The sequence below is a fragment of the Camelus dromedarius genome, chromosome 28 (assembly GCF_036321535.1).
Source record: "Camelus dromedarius isolate mCamDro1 chromosome 28, mCamDro1.pat, whole genome shotgun sequence".
Taxonomy (NCBI): Eukaryota; Metazoa; Chordata; class Mammalia; order Artiodactyla; family Camelidae; genus Camelus; species Camelus dromedarius.
Genome location: NC_087463.1, coordinates 26,277,951 through 26,300,402, shown reverse-complemented (window position 1 = coordinate 26,300,402; position 22,452 = coordinate 26,277,951). Strand labels below are relative to the sequence as shown.

Here is a 22,452-nt window from a genome sequence, read left to right as displayed (position 1 = left end):
AAGTTCTAAAAACAGGAGCGAAAAACATGGTTCAACTGTCGTAACATTAATTAATATCCACGGGCAAAGTAAAGAAGTAAATGTACAAATAGAACAAGAAAAAAGATACTAAAAATTTTAATATGCAAAAATATAGGCCCCATTTCTTCTATATTTAAAGGGAAAAACAAAAATTTGACCGAAGATTTAGTTTTAGTGCCCTTCACTGTAGTTCTATTTACTAAAGATAACAAATCTAACTACTAAGCAAGTATTGCATTCATTATGGTAAACTTGGTGCAAAGGAACAGTGCCGTGTACATCCGTTACTGACACAGAAAAATGATCTGTTACCCAGAAATTTTCTGTTAACCAGAAAAGCAGGCAATAAAACAGTGACAATATAATTATGGGTAGTTTTTCATTTTCCTGTTTAAGCATTCCTGCCTAGAACTGTCTTACTTCTATATTGAGAGCCATCAATATATTTTATTAAGTCACCAGAAATAGACACAGGAGAAAAAAAATATGACAAAATTCTCAGCACGTAGAATAAAATGAACTCTAATTGAATTGCACATTCTCTTATTCATACAGCTGTTGAAACCACTGAAATCGAATGTTGTCTGGATGTAACATTTCCAAATACAGTCTCGATGCTAAAAACACTCCCAGGAAAAAAAAGAATGCAACATTGCATCTAATTTGAATGTGACATTTCTCTTTAGACACGGAAGAATCATTTACTCTCAGGAATAATCTGAGGTCAGTCCAAAGTGTCACTTACCAACAGCCTTGCTATAGGCTATTTCCCTAAAATGCAAGCTCTGTTTGTGCCGGGATGGGGGGTGGGGGGAGAGGTCTGGTGGCCCAGTTCTGGAAGATGGTGATGCGCTCAGCGCCTTTGCTGCCGTGTCTGAGAACCTAACAGGCTCGTATCAGGTGCACAAAGCTTGTAGACTTTGCCTGATGCTTGGTTTTGCTTTTGATTTTAATCCTGGACCTGTTTTTCAGGAAGCGACTCTCACAATTAGTATCCTGGCAAACACGCTTTGGCAGACTCAGCACTAAATGAACCACTCAGGCTTCTAAAACTGCAGGAGGGTTCCTGGCAAGCCAACAGCAGTAAATGGCTTTCTGGGTTTTACAAGCCCCGTGTCCCCCGCCTCTGGCCGTTTCATCCGTGGGCCTGATGGAAGGGATATAAAAGCAGCCAAACCAAACCAGCACCGTGGCCAGCTCCCTGGCGGGAGGCCTGCGTGCAGGTTCAGAGCCGTTGCTCTGACTCAGATAAACCTGTTCTTTCAGAGTCAATGCACGGTTGTGAGCACAGGCCCCGCTCACTCACATGTGCATCACGCACGACCCCTCCTCACTGAGGAGCAGGCGCTGAAGCTCTTTATGGAGAACCAGGGACACTGGGGGTCAGCAGACGTTCTCTGCAAAGAGCCAAGTAAGAAGCATTTAAGGCTTTGCAAGCGCTACGCCCTCTGTCAGACTACTCAGCTCTGCCTCGTGGTCCCGAAGCACCAAGAGACAACGGGCACAGGCTGGGTCCCAACATCTTTAAAAAAAGAACCTCAGGTTTCCTCCTTTCGTCCCATCCAGTTGTTCTCTATGGATGGGTACAGATGGCTGCAGAGGAGAGAATCCTGCAGCCTGAGGTGACTCAGCCTCCCAGGTGGCCCAGCCCTGGGTCTGTGCAGCGATCACGGCGGATGGTGAAGCGCCTCCACCTCTCTTAGCAGACACTGTCTGCTGCTTGAGGCCATGCCAGGACGATGCCGTGGATGGAAGTCTGCACCTATTGCTCGTCAAACCAGCGGAGTTTAGATGGTAAAGGTTCCCCAGGAGCTGGACACCAGGATGCCTGTTAGCTTTCGAGAGCATTGCAACTTTCCAGCTTTTTCTGTGAAGCAGTAGTTATTTTACAGGGCAAGTGTGAGAAACCGCTCTCAGGATTGACTCTCAATCCAGTCATTCTACTTTGCAAGCTGTCCGATGTACCTGGTTCAGGGCACTATGCTGCACTGCAGATGATCTGAAATATTTAAATCATTCATCTAAAAACTAAGAACACCCAGTCGAAGAAGGGCTTAGTTAGTGGGGTTGGTTACGTGAGAAAAGCCAGCATTGCAACAACGAACAATTAACTGCGGGTGAAGGTGGCCTCGGTGAGGGGAGCACTTTCTCCCTCCGCTGACTTTGCTAAGCTGACTTCCTCCCAGGAAGTTCTATGGGAAACCAGTGCAGGGTCCGGCGGTTCTGCTGTGTCGCCGGCCGGAAGCGTGTGTGGACCTGGACCGTTTCCTTAACTTCTGAGCCTCGTTTCCTTCATCTGAAACATGAACGGCTTTAGCCGTGTGATCCCTGAAGTCTTGGCTGGCTCACCCGCCGTGATTGCCCCCCACGTTTTCCTCATTATTTTATTTCTTCAGGTGGATCAAAGGTCTGTAATGAGCATCACCTGGTATAAAAGCAGGACGGCCCTCGTTCCCGTCCTGTCGTCAGCAAAGCCACACTGGAGGCATTTTTCTTTCTCGGGAAAACAGCTGTTGATTGAAAGCTTTCAGTTTCCTCAAAACCAGTGCTGTTTGGGTGCCGCTGGGGCAACGTCGAGGGAAACCGGTTCCTGGTGACAGCTGCTCCTCCACGCTCCCCGCCAGGTCAGGGGCCGGGAAACCCAGGCTCGGGGTCCCGGCGGGGGCTGGCGCCCCGCCTGTCCACATCGCCGAGCCTGGGCCCGGGCGACGAGGCACATGGGGGCGCTGACGGCAGAGCGGCAACGACTGCTCCCTGATTTTTTGGAAGCACATCTAACACTCAGCCCTCCTCCCGTTGCCTAATTGCTGGGGCTAGACTAGGTGGCACAGGGCCCTGAATGAGCTACAACACTTCCACGTGTGCAAGGACGTTTTTCCAGTTAGCTCTGGAACAGAGAAATTCACACACAAGAAATAGCAAGAATGCACCAATGTGAAAAAAAAAAATCTTCCCAAACTCTTCTCTTGGAATCATAAAATTTAATTCAAACCTCATGAAAAAGCCAAGTAGACTAGACAGGAAACCAGTGACCTTGTTTCCATCGAGGCTCAGTGACGAGCCGGTGACACTGGGAGGTTGTCCTAACCCTCGCCAGGCGCACAGCACCGACTCCGGTTTCTCGGATGGCGCCGTGCGTCTGTCTGTCCACACGTCTCTCTCCATCGTGAGGCCGTAAACCCTGGGCGTCTACTCACACTCACCCCTGCTTCTGGGACACAGGGAGCGTCCCCCCAAAGTCAGGGGCTGGGAAATGCACGAACGCAAAGGCCTAGAAAACGCTTGGAGGTCGTGCCAAGACTGTTTTTCTGGTCGCAGAGGAACAGCACTATAGCTGAGATATTTTCTTGAGCTACACCAGCAGCGTCCTGTGCACATGACAGCTAAAAAGATAGTCGCCAATTTAAGAGGTGCACCGTGGACTGGGACACCCCAGTTACAGCACAGGTGCCACGGCTGCCAGAGCTCAGGGGATGAGATGTGCGTCCTTACTCCTACCGGCTCCCGAGGACTCCTTCCACAGGGCCCCGTGACTGCAGGGAGGCGGATGCGAGGAAAGGATAAGGATGGTTCGGCGTCTGGCGAGCAGCCGGGCGGCTGCGCTGGGCTCCCTCAGAGGCACACGTCCTCACAGCCGCCTGGGCCCGCTCTGCGCCCCGCCAGCATGTGTAGCCCGGCCACGTCCTTCAGCAGGAACCCGGGACCACTGGGGTTTCATCACCTTAATGCTAGCGTCATGTGCGACACACACGCACACGCACACGCACTCGTGGGGATAAAGAGATCCAACATCCTCACTGGTATCGTTATTAAGTAGTTTATTAAAAAGAAGCGCTTTCAATAAATTTCTCCACTTTCTCCAGAAAATTAACAGACGCACACCCACGCCACCGCGGTCTGCCCTCTGAGCCGCCCTGTGGCCCAGGCCCCTCATCCCCCTGAAGCCTCCACCAAGCCCCGGCCGGTCTGCCTGCAGCTTTTGCACATAATCCACATGCACAGAGAACCGATACTTTAAAAGATTATATAAGGCTGATAATTATAATGATTTACTATGTGGGAAACTGTTACCAGAGAAACTGGAGGAACATACTTCCCTTCAGATCTTTTTCAAAAGGCGTATTTCCATTTTGATCTCTCAAGGTCCCTTTAAGCCATCATTTTAATGACCATCGTGACAGCTGGAGTTCTTGAAACAACCAGGAGGCACATCGTCACCCAATTAAAGTTTGAAGGAGCGTCTTTTTAAAGCAACGTAATGAAAGCTAATATCAACTGCTAGCTCCGCAGCACAGAACGGGGCTCGGGTGAAAAAGAGAGCTCGGCACGTTGGTGTCTTTCTCCTGTTGGCTCCTAGGTTGCTTGGTGCCCAGCACACGGGAACCACACTCTCCCACGGGGAGGGAGGGAGTTCTTCTTTGGAGCAGAAAGAAATGTCTAGCAGAGGTCGTCTTTTCTTTGCAGGAATGGGACCTCTCATTAAGGTTGGAATGAAAACTAACATTATTTTAGCTTGTCCTTACCATGTGAAGAATGTGAAAATGTAGTCTGCTGTCCTTCTAAAATTCCAGCAGTTTCAAAACTTATTTTAAAATAGAATGTGCTTCCCTTCAGACCAACGAAATCACCCACTCAAATGTGGGATGCGTCTCGGGGGTCTTCTGACCCAAGCCCCCGCCTCTCCAGCTCCTCACGTCAACACCAACCCACGTATTTTCCCACCGGTCTGTGGGTCCCCGTTTGCAGCTCTTGTTGACAATTTACATGCAACCAATTTATATCAAGCAGCTCGCCGGGCTCTCCCAGTTGCTGCGGAAACACAAACCAAGCCTGGACTCAAGGAGGACCAGTGTCCAGGGGTAAGGACCCGCGCGCTGCCTCCAGCATCGTCACACAGAGATTCAGCCCAACCTTGTCACCCACCGCTGCGCTGCCCTCGAGCAAGTCCCCTTGTCTCTGGAACGTCAGTTCCTTCCCTGCAAGTGTGAGCAGTGACGCTCCTTTCTAGGTTTGTGATGCTGTAAAATGGTGAACGGAAGCCTGGACACTCACTATCCTGGATGTTGGCGATGGTCAGTTTCGGGCGACTTGCCTGGGCCATGGGTGACACTCGGTTAAACGTTATCCTGGGTGTGCCTGGATGAGGTGAGCTCATAAAGACGAACACTTGGAGGAGCAACGTTTATTCTCACGTCAAGAAAATGGATCCAAACCACAAATCTCAGCCGGATCTCCTGCAGAGGCAGGTGACTGGGAATGACTGCATTTGCTACGAAGCGGATTCATATAACCTCTTAATTTGGGGGGGTGGGATTTGCAAGTTTATTGCTGTTCATGCTCTGTTTGGACATAACATTCATGCCAAGTCTCTAGACGCTGAGACAAATTTCAGAGAAATAGACTTCGGAGACCAGTGGTAACAGCGCTTGGTGCGAGGAGACCCAGGTCAGGGCCATTTACACAACAGCGTCTAAGCAATCACCTTGGCCGACTGAAAACACAAAATGCATAAATGTTCTTCCTTATCCAAACTACTTGTTATCAGGCGACACTGAACTGGAAAACTTTAAACACAGAGTAAGTTACATTTATCTCTTAGAGATAATAACGCAATTTTAAAAATTAGCAGCCATAGAGAAAGATATGCACACATTCAGCTTCAACATTGAGTTCAAAACGACACGCGTAACAATCTCGACTACTGTACCTGCCCCTCTATGTTTGGGGGGGACAAAGTGAATTTATAGGTACTTTTTTCCACCAAGCTGTTCTATTTTATTCTCACGCAGGAAATATTACGATCACCTCTGAAAACCCCTACGTGTAAGTTACTAAACTTCACACTCCTGAAAACTTACAACTTCCTGTGGCTTTGGCAGCCGAACGGGTCTGTATGAACTTGTTCAACCTAAACAATAAAAATCTGAATGATTTAGGTCCCATTGGGGCACTTTTTTCCCCACAGAACCGCAGCGATTTTGACCTGTAAAGGACTGTCCCCTCGACCTGAGAGGGTCGCAATGCCAGCAGCACACCTGGAGGCCTTAAGAAAAATCCCAGACTCCACCTTTAAAGCAGTTAGATCAGGCAGTAGTTCTGAAAATGTGGCCCCTGGACAAACAGCATCGGAGTAACAAACAGCGTGTGAGAATCTTCGGAATCAGACACGCGGAGGTGAAGCCCGGGCCACCTGCTGTGACAAACTCTCCGGGTGGTCCCGACGCCTGGGGAAGTGTGAGAGCCCCCGCTCCGAGGTGAGCACAGAGCGTCGGGACCTCCGGGAGCTCCCCCGCTCACTCGAGGCAGCATTTCCCGCAGCAACTCACCAACAGATCCAACCCAGCCTCGAGTTCCCGAGCATCCACTGCCTCTCCTACAAGGCACCAGGCAGATGTAATGGAGACATTCAAAGATTCGGTCAACTGTATTCAAGGAACCTTTGCATTTCTATCCCTCAAGGCCAAATCTTCCATCCTTGTTAAATACCTGGCAGTGAACCATGACTCATGAAGCCAACCTGTGGAAAATAACGTTTACACACCCATTGCTGGCTCACGAATATTCCTGAGTCACCACCAGGTTCCATGTCAAGAGAAGTTTTTAGTTTCCGTCTTTCTCCATGCCAGCCAGCCCTGTTTCAAAAATATCACGAACCCAGCAATCTGTTCACTCACTCGTGAACGTTCTTCTGGGTAGAGCTCCCCGGGCGCCCGGGCAGCGGAGCAGCTCAACAGGACAGGAGAGCCTGAGGCGCGCTGCCCTCACCGAGTGCAGCCGGCGCTGAGCTGCTGCACGGACGCCTGCTTCTTCAGCCACACCCACAGGCTGGCAACCGTCTCTTTAGGAGAAAAGTGACGGACTTCCCATTTTAAACGGTGTTTTCTCATAGTCAAAGCCAAGTGGCCCCAACCACGTTTATGCTGATTTTTTTCTTTCTAACAAGATGGGAAGACTTCCACCGAAAATCAGCGTGACCCCCACCCACTTCTGCTTTCTCAGATCTCTGCCGTTTCTCAGCGGAGACCGTGTTTGGCCAGTGGCACCTACAGTGAAGGCGGACAAGTCGCCTGTTTAGAGTCTGATTCTGCATCTCTCACTGATTGTTGCTCTGAGCCCCACGTCTCACCCATATTTCATCCTCATTCATGACAGATCAGAACGTTCTAGCCCAGGGACTGTGGGATCTCCTTCGAGAAAAGGATGCAATGAGCAGCTGGGGTGGGGCAGGGAAGAGGACACCGCACAGCCAGCGGGGCGTGCCCAGGAGAGGCGCCGTGGCCGCAGGCAGAGCCCGGCCTCGTGAGCCCTGTCACCGCCCACTGGGTCACAACCTCTCAGAAGTGACCAGCGCCCCTCCCAGGAAACCAGCGCGGGTAGGTGCAGCCCCACCGACCACCACCCCAGAGAGGAATCCAGGTAACCTCTCCCGGGACCCCGGGACCAGAAAGTCTCCTCCACCACATCCCTGACCTCACCAGGAGGAGACTGAAACCATTGCTCATGCACACGAGACAGCAAGCGTGTCTGCTGTTTGAATATTCCAGAGCTGTCCGTCCCCCTGCAGGAAAGCCGAGGCCCAGAAGATAGCCAGCTGCCTTGGGGCACGGAGGCCGCCCAGTCTAAGGAGCACGGATCCATTTTCTTTGAAGCTCACTGAAAACAAGGTTTTCCAAGCAGCCTGACTTCAAAGGGACACCTGGTATCGCCTTTAGCCTGGCGGCTGGGAGAGAGCGCGTGGGGTGGATGCGTGTGACTGAGTCACTGGGCTGCACACCAGAAGCTAACGGAGCGCTGTGAATCAACTCGACTTCAATTAAAAAAAAAAGCAAACAGTAGGAAGAAAACGCATAAAAATGAAGAGAGGAAGGAAGGAAGGAAAGAAAGAAAGAAAGGGAGGGAGGAAAGAAGGGAGGCAGGGAGGGAAGGAAAGAAAGGAAAAAGGAAAGGAGGAAAGAGTGCTGGGGGTTGGGGTTCTCTGCTATTCAATGAAAAACTAGAAGGTGCTTCTGAATGGGTGACGCCAGCTGCACCTGAGGAAACCAGCTTCCCAGGAAGCAGATTGTCGGCAGAAGCAAGTTCTCCTCGACGCCCGTCTGGACAACGAAGCGCCTTACGAGTTCTCCAGGAACTCCTCACCTGGGCACCTACACAGATTTACATCTTTGCAGACCTACGGCATCATCAGCAACACAGTCTGTCAGAGGAGAAGACTCCGAACAAGAGGAGCGGGTGAAAATGCCGACGGGCAGGAAGAACACCGGGGAGGGACAAAGTGGGAGCCGGGGACTTGCAGACACACGCGGCTGTGTGGAAACGCGACAAACAGCACTGTCCTGCTGGACGGCACGGGAACCATCCTCAGGACCTCGCGGTGGCCTAGAATGAAAAGTAAAACGAACAGGAACGTAGCTGCCTGTGTAACCGAGTCACTCTGCTGTGCGTCGGAAATTAGCACAGCCCTGGAAATCAACCAGACCTCAGCTTTTAAAAGTGATCTGTGTGCACACTCAGCGCACGTGGGTTCTGCAGGTCTGATCACTGCAGGTTGTGCCCTGAGCTCCCGTCCCGCCAACAGCATCGGGAAGGGACCGCGACGTAACTGGGTGAAAACACGCCTAAGCCGGTGTTCGGTGTGTCTTAGGAAACAGCAGCAGTGGTGCTGGTGTTAATACTTCATTTGTGTCGTAGGAATCAAAGGAGAACAGAACGACCATGGTGCAAGAAGTCGCCGTCATCCACGCGGGTCCAGAGGGAGCAGGGCCGCCGCTCTGTGCAGCTGCGGGAATTCACGCGCACCGGCGTCGTGCTGGGGTTTGCAGAGCCAGCTTCAGGTTCCGCACAGGCGTGAGGTGTCATTGTCAGCATAAAATGCTTCTGCTGCTGTATTTGAATAAAGTGCAAAAGACATTCCATGCCAGGGACTTCTGTTGTTCTTTAAAATACTCACATTCACACGTACACCGCGTCTTTCCCCGGCCACCAAACATGAAAGTTCACAATGTCTCAGCCTCCCTGACAATTTTCTCCTCTTCCGTCCGGAGAGCTGTGGATTCCACTGCGAGTGTAAACACTGTTCACTGGAGGAAGACAATCAGTGCAAATAAATCCGCGAGCTAGAGACACTAACATGCAAAGACGGACAGCAAGTTGGTTTTCTGATCTAAAATTTGGTATTTCACATGAAGTCCTGATTTGACACGGGTGAACATTCCACAAAACTGTTTTCTTTAAATCTTTTTGCTTTTGGGTCATCCTAAAATATATCACAGTCTTGCAGTCTGAAAATTGCATTCTAATGTAGGATAATTTGATCTTTTCATACCATTTTCTCATTGTAAACAGGAGTAAATATGAAAACTACATTTGAAACTCAAGTCATGATGATTTGAAACCCCAAATTAGCACTTCTAGAGGGAATCATATTTGGGGTAAATGTGCTTTAGACATCATCACAAATTTGATGAAAAAAGCGTTGTTGGTACAAGGAAAGATATCCTTACATTTATCCATTCACAAGGTTTGTTTTCTCCAGAATTTGTCTGAACCGAACATTTAGTGGGCTTTCTTCACAGGGCATGATGGTTTATCTCATGTAACTCAGTGAGTTCTGAACTCGTGGAAACAGTTATCTATACATCTTCACTGACATTTAAAAAAATTTCTCTCCTGGGTAGATTCCACTCAAGGCATAGCTAATATAATTTGAACACCCAGTTTCATTCTTAAAAACTCATTCACAGCTTCAACTATTAGGTTAGCTGCAGGTGGTGCTTTTCCCTGACGTTTCGTTGGTTCTACAAAGACTAAGTTCACAGGATAGTTTCAACTGACATCCCGACGGCTGACACCCCAGGGCCACAGCCGTGACACCTGCTGACCTCCTGAGATAAACCTAACGGACCTCGTGGTGGCAGACGGCCGCAGCGCTGTATCTGCAGCAAGGAGCAAACGTGATCTGTGCAAATAAACTTACTTCCATCGAACAGGTGAGTCTCCATGTACATAAAATTCAGGGAAAACCTTCATCATGTGGATATGATCATGTTTTAAAACACATTAAATAGCTTATAATACTAACCCTTATCTTAAAACTGAAGAACTAAAGCATAAATGTGTTTTCCAAAAATAAATTTGCTCCAAAATGTAGATCACAAATATTTCTGACCGTTTTTAATAAGTTCTTATTCCTCATCCTATGAAGCACTGAGCGTATTTATCTCTGGAATTCTGTTAAACTTTCTTTTTTTAACACTTTCATTTCTCAAGAGATATAAATCTCTAGCATTCTCTTTTGTTTTGGAAGAGAATTTAGAAATAAAATAACTTTCAGAAGTAATCTTCACCAGACCTATGATTTCCCAAGTGGATCAAAGTACTGTTTAAACACAAACGGAATTTAACTAATATAATATGAACTGTCATCAAGACAGCAAGTTGTTGTCTGGCTTAATACCGCGTTGTATTTTTTGTGTGTCTGGTCCACAAGCACAGAAATGCCAGATTCACAATACTCTAATCTGCCTTTTTTCACACGTGGGTACAATTGGTCGAGGGTGGGGTGTCCACTCGACTTTTATTTTCTTTAGTGTCATTAAGGGGTGACTCTTTGTGAATGTGGCACTTGAACACCTGCTTATAAGCCTTCCTGAAGTTTTCAGAGAGAAACGCATATATAATCGGGTTCACCGACGAGTTGCTGTACGCCAGGCAGTGGGCGGTGATCCTGAAGAAGAAGGAGGCCGGGGTCAGCGGGAACACCCCAAACTCAGCCCAGAGATGGACGACGTGGTGTGGCAGCCAGGACACCCCAAAAACCACGACCACCACCAGAACCGTCTGCGCGGTCTAGGAGAAGAAGGGGGAGAAAAAGAAAGAAATGCATGGATTACAGCAGAAAAGGAATCCAGCCTCTTCAAACACACCCTGAGATAAGTGGATGCCTGTTTTCACAGAATCGAGGAAGGACGAAGTCTGCTGTGAGTGTTAACCTTCTCTTCGTGGAGCAGTTTAGTTCACAGCTTCCAGGACCAGTCATGACCTTCGGCAGGAATAATCCTACCAGGGATGTGAAACACACGTGAATAACACGCGCACACTAACTTTAAAACCTGCGAAGCTGAAGCCTGGACGCGGTGGGACGGTCTGGCCTGTGAGGCAGCGCAGCTGGGCGTGGGAACCTGCCCCAGTGTTTCTCTCCCCTCGTTGAAAGTGGACAGAGTCAAAGACCCCCGCTCATGGGTGTGTGAGTGCTGTCCAGAGGGTAGTTCGGTTCTGTCTCTGGGCTCATCAGCCCCGACTGTGTGCTGTGTCTTCACCCTTCCCTGCTGCTCCGAAGCCCGAAAGCCCTGGGAGGCAGAGGCAGGGTCCACGCGTGCCCTGAGACTCTGGCTGAGCAGACGCTGGGAGATCTTCCCCGAGCAAGGACCTCAACCCAAGAGGAGCCCCACCTCCCTCCCGTGCACCCCGTTCCCCGGGTCCTGCTTTCTGTGCACGTGTTGAAAGGCAACAACTAGGTAGTTGACAGTGTTAACCCGAATCGCACAAGAGACGATGGGCCAGTCACGTTTATGAAACTGTAAAATTGAGAGCAATCCGCTGGGTCCGTCCTTAAAAGGCTGCAAGCTGGGCTCGACTATCTGACGGCAGAACCAGGGCCGGGGAGGGGGTTGCCGAGAGCCGGCCTCGGCTGGTGCTGTGTGTGTGTCCTGCACTCAGCAGCCCCACTGACCCAGGAGAGCCTATAACCTCCCGGGAGGTGCGGAGGAGGAAACCGAGGCTCAGACCATCAGGACAAGGGCCCAGGGTCCCGCAGTGGCAGGTAAAGTTAGGGCTGGGAGCCAGGTCCCTGGGGCCCTAGACAGATGCTCTGAGCAGCTCGGTCACTGGGGAAGAACAGCCTGCAAGGTCGGCCTGGCACCCCCGGCCTGCAACTGACGCTCGCGGGGCCCCGGCGCCAGCCCTGCGCCAGCTCCCCGCTCTCCTCTAGGGCTTTTCCTCCTCAAAGGAGGAGGACTATGAAGGACACGAGGAGGAGATGCTTTCAGCCCCTTGCCTGGGGGTGGGACCCGCGGGGCCCCTCCTCCTCAGCCTGAGCCCAGCCCAGAGTGTGCTTGCAGGTGCAGGGCGGAAACGGGAGCACCGAGAGCACCGGCCTCCCCAGCACCTCCCGGGGCGGCGAGTGCAGGGCACCTCCCCCGGCACGACCCCAGCGAGAGCGCAAGCTCCTGGCGGCCCCCGCCTCCCTTCCCCTCCGGGGAGAGGGAACCTCCGCTGAGGCCCGCGGGTACAAGGAGGAGGGTCCGAGGAAGGAGAGAAGGAAGGAGGCTGACTTTTCCTACCGCCTCCCAGCGAGGGGGCAAAGTGCTCCCACCACGAGGACGTCGCTGTCGCCCCACGTGCTCCCACGGCGGAAGCGCAGCCCCCGGACCCTGCAGAACGGGACAGAATGACTCTCCTCTTCCTGCCCAGGAACCAGGGCCCTGCCGCCGCGGGGGCCGACGCCGCGTGTGCGGAGTGAGCTGCCCGCTCCCACGGGAGGCGCTCGGGGCGCCGGCCCACCCGTGAGGTCTGTCAGAGATGGGCTGTCTCCAGCTCCAAGTACCGCCTGTGTTTACAAATATTTCCAGAACTATTTAAACTGTCAAATAAAATCCAAACGCTTTTCCATGATTGGAGGTAAAAAAAAAAAAAAAAAAAAAAAAAAGGTGGGCTGGAAGCCGGGACACGTAGGCAGAGACGGTCGGGGAGAAGCTTGGATTCCAGGCCCGGGTCGGGAAAAAGGCAGTGGTCGGGGGGCCGGAGAGGACAGTCAGGCTGCCCATGAGAGGGGGCCGGGGACCATGCAAATCCAGGACTGACATGAGCCGTGAGTGGGCTGCACCGCCTTTGAAAAGTGATGCCCTCCCTGGGCCTCACCTCCCGGGGCCTCATCTCCTCGGGCCTCACCTCCCCAGGCCACACTTCCCGGGGCCTCACCTCCCTGGCCTGTGAAGAGGGTGACCCAGCACGGCGACTCTCTGGCTGGGCCTGACACCCTGCAACCCTCAGACGACTCAGGTACGAACCTGACCACAGGGTTTTACAGGCCGGCGGGTTTACACGCTAAAGGCACCTCCCCACAGCCCACAGAGCACAGGAGCAACCTGCGCGCATCTGTGAAGGGAGCGTCTGCTGTCAATCCACATATCCATCAGTGTGTGGGATGCATTCCCCGCCGACTTCATAAAGACAACCCAGATGTGATTACATCTGCAACTAGAACGCACCACGTCGTCTGTCCGAAGGCAATAAAAACATCTCTCTCCTTCACTAAGGGAACGCCCTCCGGATATCCCATTTCACTGCTGCTTTTAGGACGTCTGCACCAAGTAGCAGGTGTGGGGCAGAAGCCTAGGCAGTCCCCCAGGAGTGCACCGTTCTCTCTCTCTGCCGGCGTCTGAAGGCCTGGGGAGCCATCCAGAGAAGCCACAACCAGAGCGGACTGCCTCACCCAGCTCCACTCGAAGGCCCAGGCGTTCAGAGGTGAGGAGAGAGGTCCCCTCTGTGGGTAAGGAGGCTGGTCTGTTTCCACTTCTTGCAGGATCGTTCGCCGCCGCCCTGGATGGAGTTGCACTCGGCGCATCCACGGCTCTCCTCCTTTGTCCGTGTGTAGAATCACACCTTGTGATGGAGAAGCAGCCATTGCATGAGGTTACGTGCTAAGTCTCTATACTTACTCCTGAGATCGGGTCCTTGTCAGCCTCCCTTCTTTTTGCTTCTCGTGCTGAAAGTATCCGGAAAATACTCTTTCCTTCTCTTCCTGTGAGATGCTCGTTTTCAAGCCTTCTGAGACACCTGTGGTTTTTTTCTTTTCTTCAAAGACTTTTCCTCCTAATACGTCTAATGGAACTTGGCTGGGAAGGAGAAAAGGGGACTGAAAGAGGAGAATGATGAAAAACACTGTGTAAATTGTAGAAATGACAGCCAAAAAGCGTGCTGAGTTACTTCGCACCAGAGCGGGGAAATAGGAGCTGTTAAAAGAATGTCATGGTTGGGAGGGTCTGGAAAGGCTTGTCACCTCGTCCTGGTCAGAAGTAGCCACCCGATGGGGGTGTCTCTCTGTCCCACCAGAAGTTTTCTGGACAGCGTTTCAGAATCCTGCCCTGGCACCTGATCCGCCTTGGGCCAGAGCACCGTCTTGATGTCCAGCGGAGACTGACCTGACTCGAGCAGGGCTCCGTCCTACGATGCTGGCGTTGGAGATCACGTTCTTCTTTTGTGTTTTCCTGAGGGTGTTTCTGTGTTTGTCACGAGCACCCCCGACCTCCACGCGAGGGGACCCCGTGTGGACGGACGCGGTGCAGAGGAGCCCAGCCCCACTCAGACCCTGGCAGGAGGAGCTGGAGAGGGTGCAGCTGAAATGAGCAGCTCTCAAAATCAGAGCGCATCACCCCACCGTCCACAGCAACTGAGCATGCACCCACCCCAGGAACACCCTTCCTTCCGCGCTGAGACCCACGGGAGCATCACCAGGAGCCACGCCTGTCTCCCCACCCCCGGCTTGACAGTCAAGTCGACTTTCTATCCTGCGCGCCCCCCTCCCTCCCCACTCCCTCTTCCCACCCCACTCCTGCGCTCCTCCACTATCCCGGGTACGCGCGTGCACACGTGCGTGCACACGCAGCCACCAGCATCAGCAGCACTCGGCATTTGCTCTGTGCAAGCAAGGAGGCAGGTAAACACATCAAAAGGGATCTGACATCTGTTTCTGGATTATTAAGGGTCACAGATTGTGAGAATGGGAGGGAAAACCTTCCCTCGGCCCGATGCTGAAAGCTTCTCCTGTGGTGAGGATTACATTTACACATGCGTGCGTGACACAGAGCCGCACGCACACACGGACACCCCCCACACACGTGCACAGAAGAGTAAACAACGTCCTTGGCGAGCTGATCACTGGTCTTCGGAACTTTTTGCTGCAGGACAGAAGCTTTTCTAGGCATTTCTTATAAGACCTGTTTTCACTCTTTTACTCACTCTCTCTTCTCTGGGACTGCCACCATTTCTCTCCAACATTTTTCAGTTGCAGAGACTAACACCAGCCACAGCATGTAAGGAAGACCCAGCCAGCGCCAACGAGATGTTTTATTTCCTCCCTTTGGCAAGTGGAAAATCTCCATCATCCATCACAAGCACGCGTCACGTTCCGGAGGCATCGCCTCTGCAGAAGCCCAGTGAGACCCCGCCCTCCCCGAGGATGCTGGCCTCTTCAAACGCAAGCTGAATTTTGAGGTTTTTAGCCAGATGTCTATTCATGGACTCTGAGAACCGCTGTGTTTTTAGCCACATTATTGTTTATAAACAAGGAACCTCAGGAAGAGCTGGCTTTATTTAGGTAGTATGTTTTGAAAGTAAATGTGGTTAAACCATAATTTCTGCAAATGATGTGTCATTGACCAGGATAAATAGTTAGAAGGAAAAACAAGGCATTTTAAGATGTCAGAGTAATATTTGTGGGTGAAAATGACTGGTTATAATCTCGTCCCTAATCATACTGGCTAACAGTCTCACTCCCCTTTCGTCCCACTTCCTGAACTCAGAAATGTTAGAGACATTATCTGAGGAAGAGTTAAATTCATCCTGGTTTGTAAAATACTCTTTCCTCAAAACGTGAAATGTAATCAATCTTTGGATGTTCGATGTCATAACTCTACTGGGGGAAATCGGATTCACGGGAGGAGAAAGGCAATGACCCGTGGGCTGAGTTCCCCCAGGGCCCCCCATCGTTAAGTCTCTCCTCGTGGGAGGAGCAGGGTGGACATCCGCACAAGTCTGGGAGGAAGAGAGAGCAGTGTGTCTGCTTCTGAGGCTTAAGGGCCAGATTCCAACAATACTCTCTCAGGATCATTAAGAAGGGCCCCTGGAACCACCTCAGAGACGCCGAACACACAGCAAAAGCTCCTTAGTTTCATGCAAATTACAGACCCGGCAACTCCGCACTCAGTCCCAATCAACCTGAAAGCACCTTCCAGAGAGGCTCAGGATCCAAAACACACGTTTCCTCACCCCTGAGACCTCCGTCCAGGTTTCAGTGCAGCACGGTCCCCTGTGGCACGGTCCCCGGCACCACCCTCAAAAGTAGGCTCTCTGTTTCTACCCTCCGCCTAATGGTAAGGGGGTCACTACAAACACCTGTATGGAATTTCACAGGCATTGGGTGGATGTGAGGATAGTTCAGGACAAAAATAAACTAAGCTCTAGGACACAGTGGGTGTGACATAAATCCGTGAACATTACCTTTTTCTTCGATGCCTCTGACTTCTTTGACATGCTCTTCAGCTTTTTATGCAAATGCTTAAGGACCTGAAAAACACAGAGTAATAAGATTGGTTTGCCTCAGACCCCGCAATTCCTCGTCCGTTTCGCATTCACAGCTCTTGGCATTCTGAAACGGGAACAGAATTCTTGATAAAATCATTCAAACTGAAATGCACACGAGGTGTGGAGTAACGCTGACTATGAACGGCCGGCGACATCTGTTTGTCTAACATCAGGGCCGTTTATGGGGGGAGCACCTGTGTGCCGAGAGTTCTGGTCCATGTAGCTCCGAAGTTTTGTCCACCGCTCCCTGTATACACACCCTTGTTGGTCTGCCTTCTACCTCAGATCCCCCCGGACTCTACCTTTCAACCGTTACCAGGCCCCTGCTGTGCGTTAAAACCTAGAGCCTGCCCTCCAGCACACCACGCGGTGAGGGAAGGAGGCACGCAAGCAAATGACGACCGCAGGACTCATCCGTGCAGCCCGCGTTCACTTCAATGCTTTCCTTCCCTTTTCCCTGTGAGGTTGGTCTCCACTGCAAGTCTCCTTAAAGCAAATCTGCACCTGTTAGACCCCCCCTTCATTCTTGGTTTGGATCTTACCCACTGTGTGATGCTTCTAGACAACTTACACGTGGGAAATTCAGCATCACGGATGAAGGACAGCCCATCCAGCAAGGTTCTACAAGGAATACCCCATCAGCAAGGCTCCTGGGAGACCTGACCTCCTTCACTGGAGAAGCTAGTGTTGTCAGGGCCAGCATCACTCCCAGGAGAAGTGATGCAGGCACGCTGGTTCTAGGTAAGATTTCACGACGTAAGACGTACGACAGGGCCAAGACGGCTGTACACACACCAGGCTGCTCTTTTTCATGTCCAATCCGAGTGGAAAAGCTAAGGAAATTAGCTCTGGGTGACTAAGGGTTTTAGATCATCCATCAGTTGCTCAGTGAGTCTCTCCAGAATCCGGAAGCAGCGCTGCAGCGGCGTCTCGGGCCCCCTCTAGCGCCCCGGCACGGAAGTAGCTTAATTGAATTGGACTTACTGCGAGAGTCAGCTCTGGGGGGCAGGACGCAGCAGGGTGATGGCGCAGGAGGCATCAGTCACTCCCTAATGAGACGCCCTGGGAGGTGCTCACCGCCTCACAAGCCCTGTGCACATTAAGCACCATCACTGGGGTGTGGATTCATGACTCTGAATTCCCAGCCCTGCGGGAAGACCTCCACTTCCCGCAGCCGCTGCACGCCCTCCATCAGACACGACTTTCACCTGCTCCGGGAGCCTGTGGGGTCGCTCTCAACGCACTAACGGGCTGGTGTCCCATTCTGCCCACAAAACCTGGGGTCCTAAAAACTGAACGAAAGGCAAAGAGAGCAGAGGGGCTTTGGCAGGAACAAATGAGGAAGTCTTTCAAGGGGAAGGAAGGGGCTGGACAGGACCCTGCCTGGAGATGACAGCGTGGCGAGGCTCCTTGGGGGTGGCCTTCCTGGAAGACGACAGGAGGACACTGGTCACTGAAAGCAAGGAGCAGGAGGAGGGACAGCGAAGCAAACTCAGAGAGGGACACAGGAGAGGACGCAGCGCTAAAAAGTCAAATGTTGGCAGCTTCACAGCGCCGCCTGCGGGCTGCTCATTCCCGCAACTGACTCATCTCAGTAACTGCAAAACCCCTAAGGGGCGCTGTTGAGTGGTCAGCGGGGAAAACACCCAAGGATGTTTCAATTAACCCAGTTTCACTTCAAGAGCCCAACTCTGACCCACGCTGATACACTGTGATGCATCCCACATGGGTGAAGATTTGTCACCCACGGAGGAGCAGGTGGGCATCGCCATGGGCTACGCTCACATTCCTTCAGAACATGGTGATGGTGGCCTGGCGGCATTGCCCCGTCTTGCTGCACATTTAGGAGTGTGTGTAGACAAGCCTACACTCAAACCTGAGCCAGAGACGTTCCTGGGATGTGGAGGAGCTTGGGGGGTTGGGGAGAGGTCAAGAGGTCATCCTCATGTCTGACCAAAGAGGGTCCAGACAAGCATTCCCTCTGCAGAAAGAGTGAGGCACCAGCCCTGCTAGAACAGCCCCCCAGCAGAGGGAGCAGCGGCTCACTCTCCAGCCCACGCATTCGTGCTTTGGGTGCAAAGAAAAAGAACCTACACTTGTAAGAGCAGAAGTCATCTCTGGCGTGCGATCCTTTGCTAAGTTAAAAGGAAGAAAGAAAGAAAAGCGTTGTGATTTTAAGTGCCCTTTGATCATTTGTGATTTTCCATGGTGGCCATCAGACCTGGGCCTTGAATGCCACGTTTTAGCAGCAGACTCCTTCACTGGCCGGCGCACACTTAAAGGCCAAACTAAAGGAAGCAACTGGAAATAACTGACCTTCACCGTCTCAAGCCCTGGATTGAATCTGCAAATATTACCTTGAATTCAAAAGAAATGTCCAGTTATGCTTAAAAGCAAACTATTTCCATTTTTGAAATATCCCAATGATGATGTATTTAATTTAAAAAAGTATTCTAAAATTTTTCCCTATGGGTGACTTTTATAAATTCTCAAATGACACAAATGTAGCCTAATTTATTCCAAGAAATTCACCTTGCTGTTTCTGTTAAAGAGACCCAAATTACATTCCCCGAAGTCTTTCAGGAAATGAAGGAAGAATATGTTTCAAGTGAAATCCACGCAATTATGAATGAAGAACCAAATATTTAAGAATCCCTCTAGTTCCAGCCTCCGTGCCCCCCAGGCTCTCAGTAACTGTCCCTCCCTCAGGGGGCTGGGAATTCCTGCACTAAAATCCTTCCGGAACTGTTTACGGGCTTCACAGTCTGAGTCAGTTGCTTCACTCCCCCCAAACCCTCTTTCCTTATCAATAAAATACGCACACTATTAAAATGTGCACAACCCCACGGGGTTGCCTGCAGACTAAGTGAGACAGTGCACGCTTCAGACCACCGTGCTGTGCCGCATCCTCTGCTTTGCGTTTGCAGAAGCCTAAGTGAGTAAACCAGGCATTTACCAAAGAGCTCAGCTAGAGTTAGCTTCCAATCTCCCTGTCTCTACTCTGTCTCTTTTATATATAACCCTCCAATGCAGGAATAGTTTTAAAACTTTTCTCAAAAAATTACCATTCAAAATAGCCGTAACTCTATAGATGACATGGGGGGGAGGGAAATAATAAAGTCAGCTGGCTTATAGTCAGCATTTCTGCTGGGGAAAAAAAATTCCTCTGTCAATGGAATATAAGAAATCATTGCTGTTCTATCTCCTCTGATAACTCCGCGTCCTGTAGTCACAGCCTGATCAGAAAGAGAATGAGAGACAGAGAGAGAGGTGAAGACAAAATGGTGGAAATTTCAGAATTTGGTTACAAGTCTTTCTCTGCTTGGAGAGGGCATGTCAGGAACAAAGGGTTCTGCCCCGTGAATCAGGACATGAAGGCTCTTACTCTGACACAGGCAGGCTGTGTAAAAGGTGGAAGACTTTTTGATCAGTATAAAATCTTCAAAACCGAGTGTCACTGATGAAAGAGGATGTGATTTTGCTGAGCTCTGCGGGGCTACGTACAGGGGCGGTAAGAGCAAATTTCCCCGTAAGGAGGCGCAGGGTGGCTGCACCAGGGGTGTGTCAACAGTGTGCCTCTCAGAGGTGGGGGCAGCCCTGCCACCTGAATCACGTAAGATGTTTACCCCTTTCTAAAAGGATCGAAACCGGAAAACACTGCAGCTGGAAACCCACTCATCCGAAGTTCTCTGGAGACTCCGCTCAAGACTCTGTGAAGAAACTGTGTTTAACCACTTGGGTTTAATAACACGTGGCTTGTATGTAAAATAATACTCAAAGCTTGGTCCCAGGAGCAGTGGCTTCGCAGAGCCGATCCCTGCCCGTGTCTCTGTGCGCCCCGCGGGCACGGGAGTCTCCCCATAGGCCCTGGCTGCGGGCTGGGATGGGGCGCCGCTCCGCGCGCCGGCTGACCCAGCGCGGGCCCTGGCCCTGCGGCCCCGCGGAGCGATGCTCTCGCAGGCGGATCACACCTACTGAGAAGTGGGCGGGATTGCCCTCCGCTGGGACCACCCCACCGCCCAGGGCTGCTGCGAGGGCCGGGAAGGACGCCTGGGAAGTGGCCTGACAACTTTCCCTGGCGTCGCCCAAACTCCAAGAAACTTCCTCGCGCAACGTCAAACCCGCGAGCCGAGGCCAGGGCCTCCGGAGATGGTTCTCCGCGCAGTGCCCCCAGGAAACTAAGGGGAACGAGGGCATGGGGAAGGGGCGGCTGCGGGTCCCGGACACAGGTGCGACTCGGGTCTGTGGGGGCCCGCGCCCGCCCGCCCCGCGCCCCACCTTGGCATAGCAGAAGCAAATGAGCAGCAGCGGCAGCAGGTAGCCGAAGACGAAGGTGCACACCACGTAGGCCTTCTTGTGGCGCTGGTTGGCCCACTGCTCCCAGCAGAAGGTCTGGTTGCTGACGTCCCGGTGGAAGAGGCGCTGGTGGTAGGCCACCGGCGAGGCCATGGCGATGGACAGCGCCCAGATGAAGCCCACGCCCAGCAGCGCGTTGCGGGACACCCGCAGGGAGGAGGAGCGGCGCGAGTGCACGATGGCCACGTAGCGGTCCACCGACATCGCGGCCAGGGTGAAGATGCTGACCAGCATGGAGACGGTGAAGAAGTAATGGATAAACTTGCAGACGAAGGCGCCCAGCACCCAGGTGGGCAGCGCGTACACCGTGGCCTGGAAGGGGATGCAGAAGAGCAGGTAGGCCAGGTCCGCGATGCTCAGGTTGAGGATGAACAGGTTGGTGGTGCTGCGCGGCTTCCCCGGCTTGCTGCGCGCCAGCACGGTGATCACCAGGCTGTTGCCCAGCACGCCGAGCGCGAAGATCAGGCCGAACACCACCAGGGTGATGAAGTTCTCCACGCCGATGCCGAAAAGCGGCCTGGGCTCCGGGGCGGGGGACTCGGGCCCGCTCGCGTTCCCCTCGCTGAGGTTCCCGGCCGCCAGCTCCATGGCTCGCGGGAGCGTCCGGGGCGCGCTGGCGAGGGGTGCTGGCCGGGGAAAGAGGGCGCAGAGGTTCCCACCCTGGGCACGCAGAGCGCGAGTTTCCGAGCCTGAGCCTCCCTGATGGGCAGGCGCCCGGGCGTCCGAGCTTAGGGGCACCGTCTGTTTGCACCGGGCGGCAGCCCGAGCTGCACCTTCCCGGACCAGGGCGGCTGGCCCGAGCGCGCGGAGCTCCGCCTGTCTGGGTACCACCGCCCGCTGAGGGGCCACCCAGCTGGGGAGGAGGGACCTGCCGGTGCAGCCCTGGGGGTGGAGAGAGCGCTGCGTCTTACTGGCTCCAGGCCCCTGCAGGTCGTTTCCTTCGGCCTGGGAGTGGCGTTGGGCTGCACCTGTTGCTCTGAGCCGCTCCCTTCCCGCAGCGCTCCCGGGGCCCACCCGCGCGCGCAGCAGCGCACCGGCGCGGTTCCTGGAGAGGGTTCCCCGCGCCTCCCAAGCAGCGGGCGCCTCTCCCGCCTCGCAGTTTTTGGTCAAGAGAGCAAGCGTTCTGTGCCTTCGCGGCGATTGGCTGGGGCTGTGCTCCGGGGCCTCTGCGTTGCAATTGAGACGTTGCGGGGGCTCAGCCTGGCTGAAATCCCGGCCGCCTGGGGGCCTCCCCGTCCCCCCGGAAGTCAAGGCGCGCGCAGAGACTGGACGAATCCTAATGGGATGGGTCGCCGCCTACCTCCTCGCCGTGATCAGCCGAGCGCGCTCTGCTCTGCGCGGGGCCGACCTGCCTGCTCCAGCGAGGGAGGCAGCGGCGGGGACAGCACCCGCCAGGGCGAGGGGAGCTCGCGCGCTCAGGGCGCCCTGGGCGGGGAGGCGGGCGGCGCAAAGGCCTCCCAACCCGTCAGCGTCACTCATCTCTCGCCCTCCTAGGGTGGCGGTCGGGAGAGCGAACCGGCCCCGAGAATAAAGCCCAGGAAATCGGCGATTGGCCCTGCTGGGACCTGGAGCTTTGTAAAATCCCTAATCCTCACCCCTACTCTGCCGGCTGCTAGGGAGGAAACAGGAAAGTAAAACTATCGGCCTGTTTGAGTTTTCTTGAGAAACGTGGATACGATGAAAGAGGAAGGTGTCCTGTTTACATCATCCAACTTC

General features: G+C 52.9%; 1 protein-coding gene across 1 annotated transcript; it reads right to left on the bottom strand.

Moving 5' to 3' along the window:
* Positions 1–10,548: 10,548 nt before the first annotated feature.
* Positions 10,549–21,324, bottom strand: GALR1 (galanin receptor 1). The gene is made up of 3 exons (XM_031441658.2): positions 20,659–21,324; positions 16,297–16,362; positions 10,549–10,866 (listed from the first exon to the last, which is right to left on the bottom strand). Exons 1-3 carry the CDS (start codon positions 21,322–21,324, stop codon positions 10,549–10,551), a joined length of 1,050 nt encoding a protein of 349 aa, XP_031297518.1.
* Between the last annotated feature and the right edge of the window lie 1,128 nt (positions 21,325–22,452).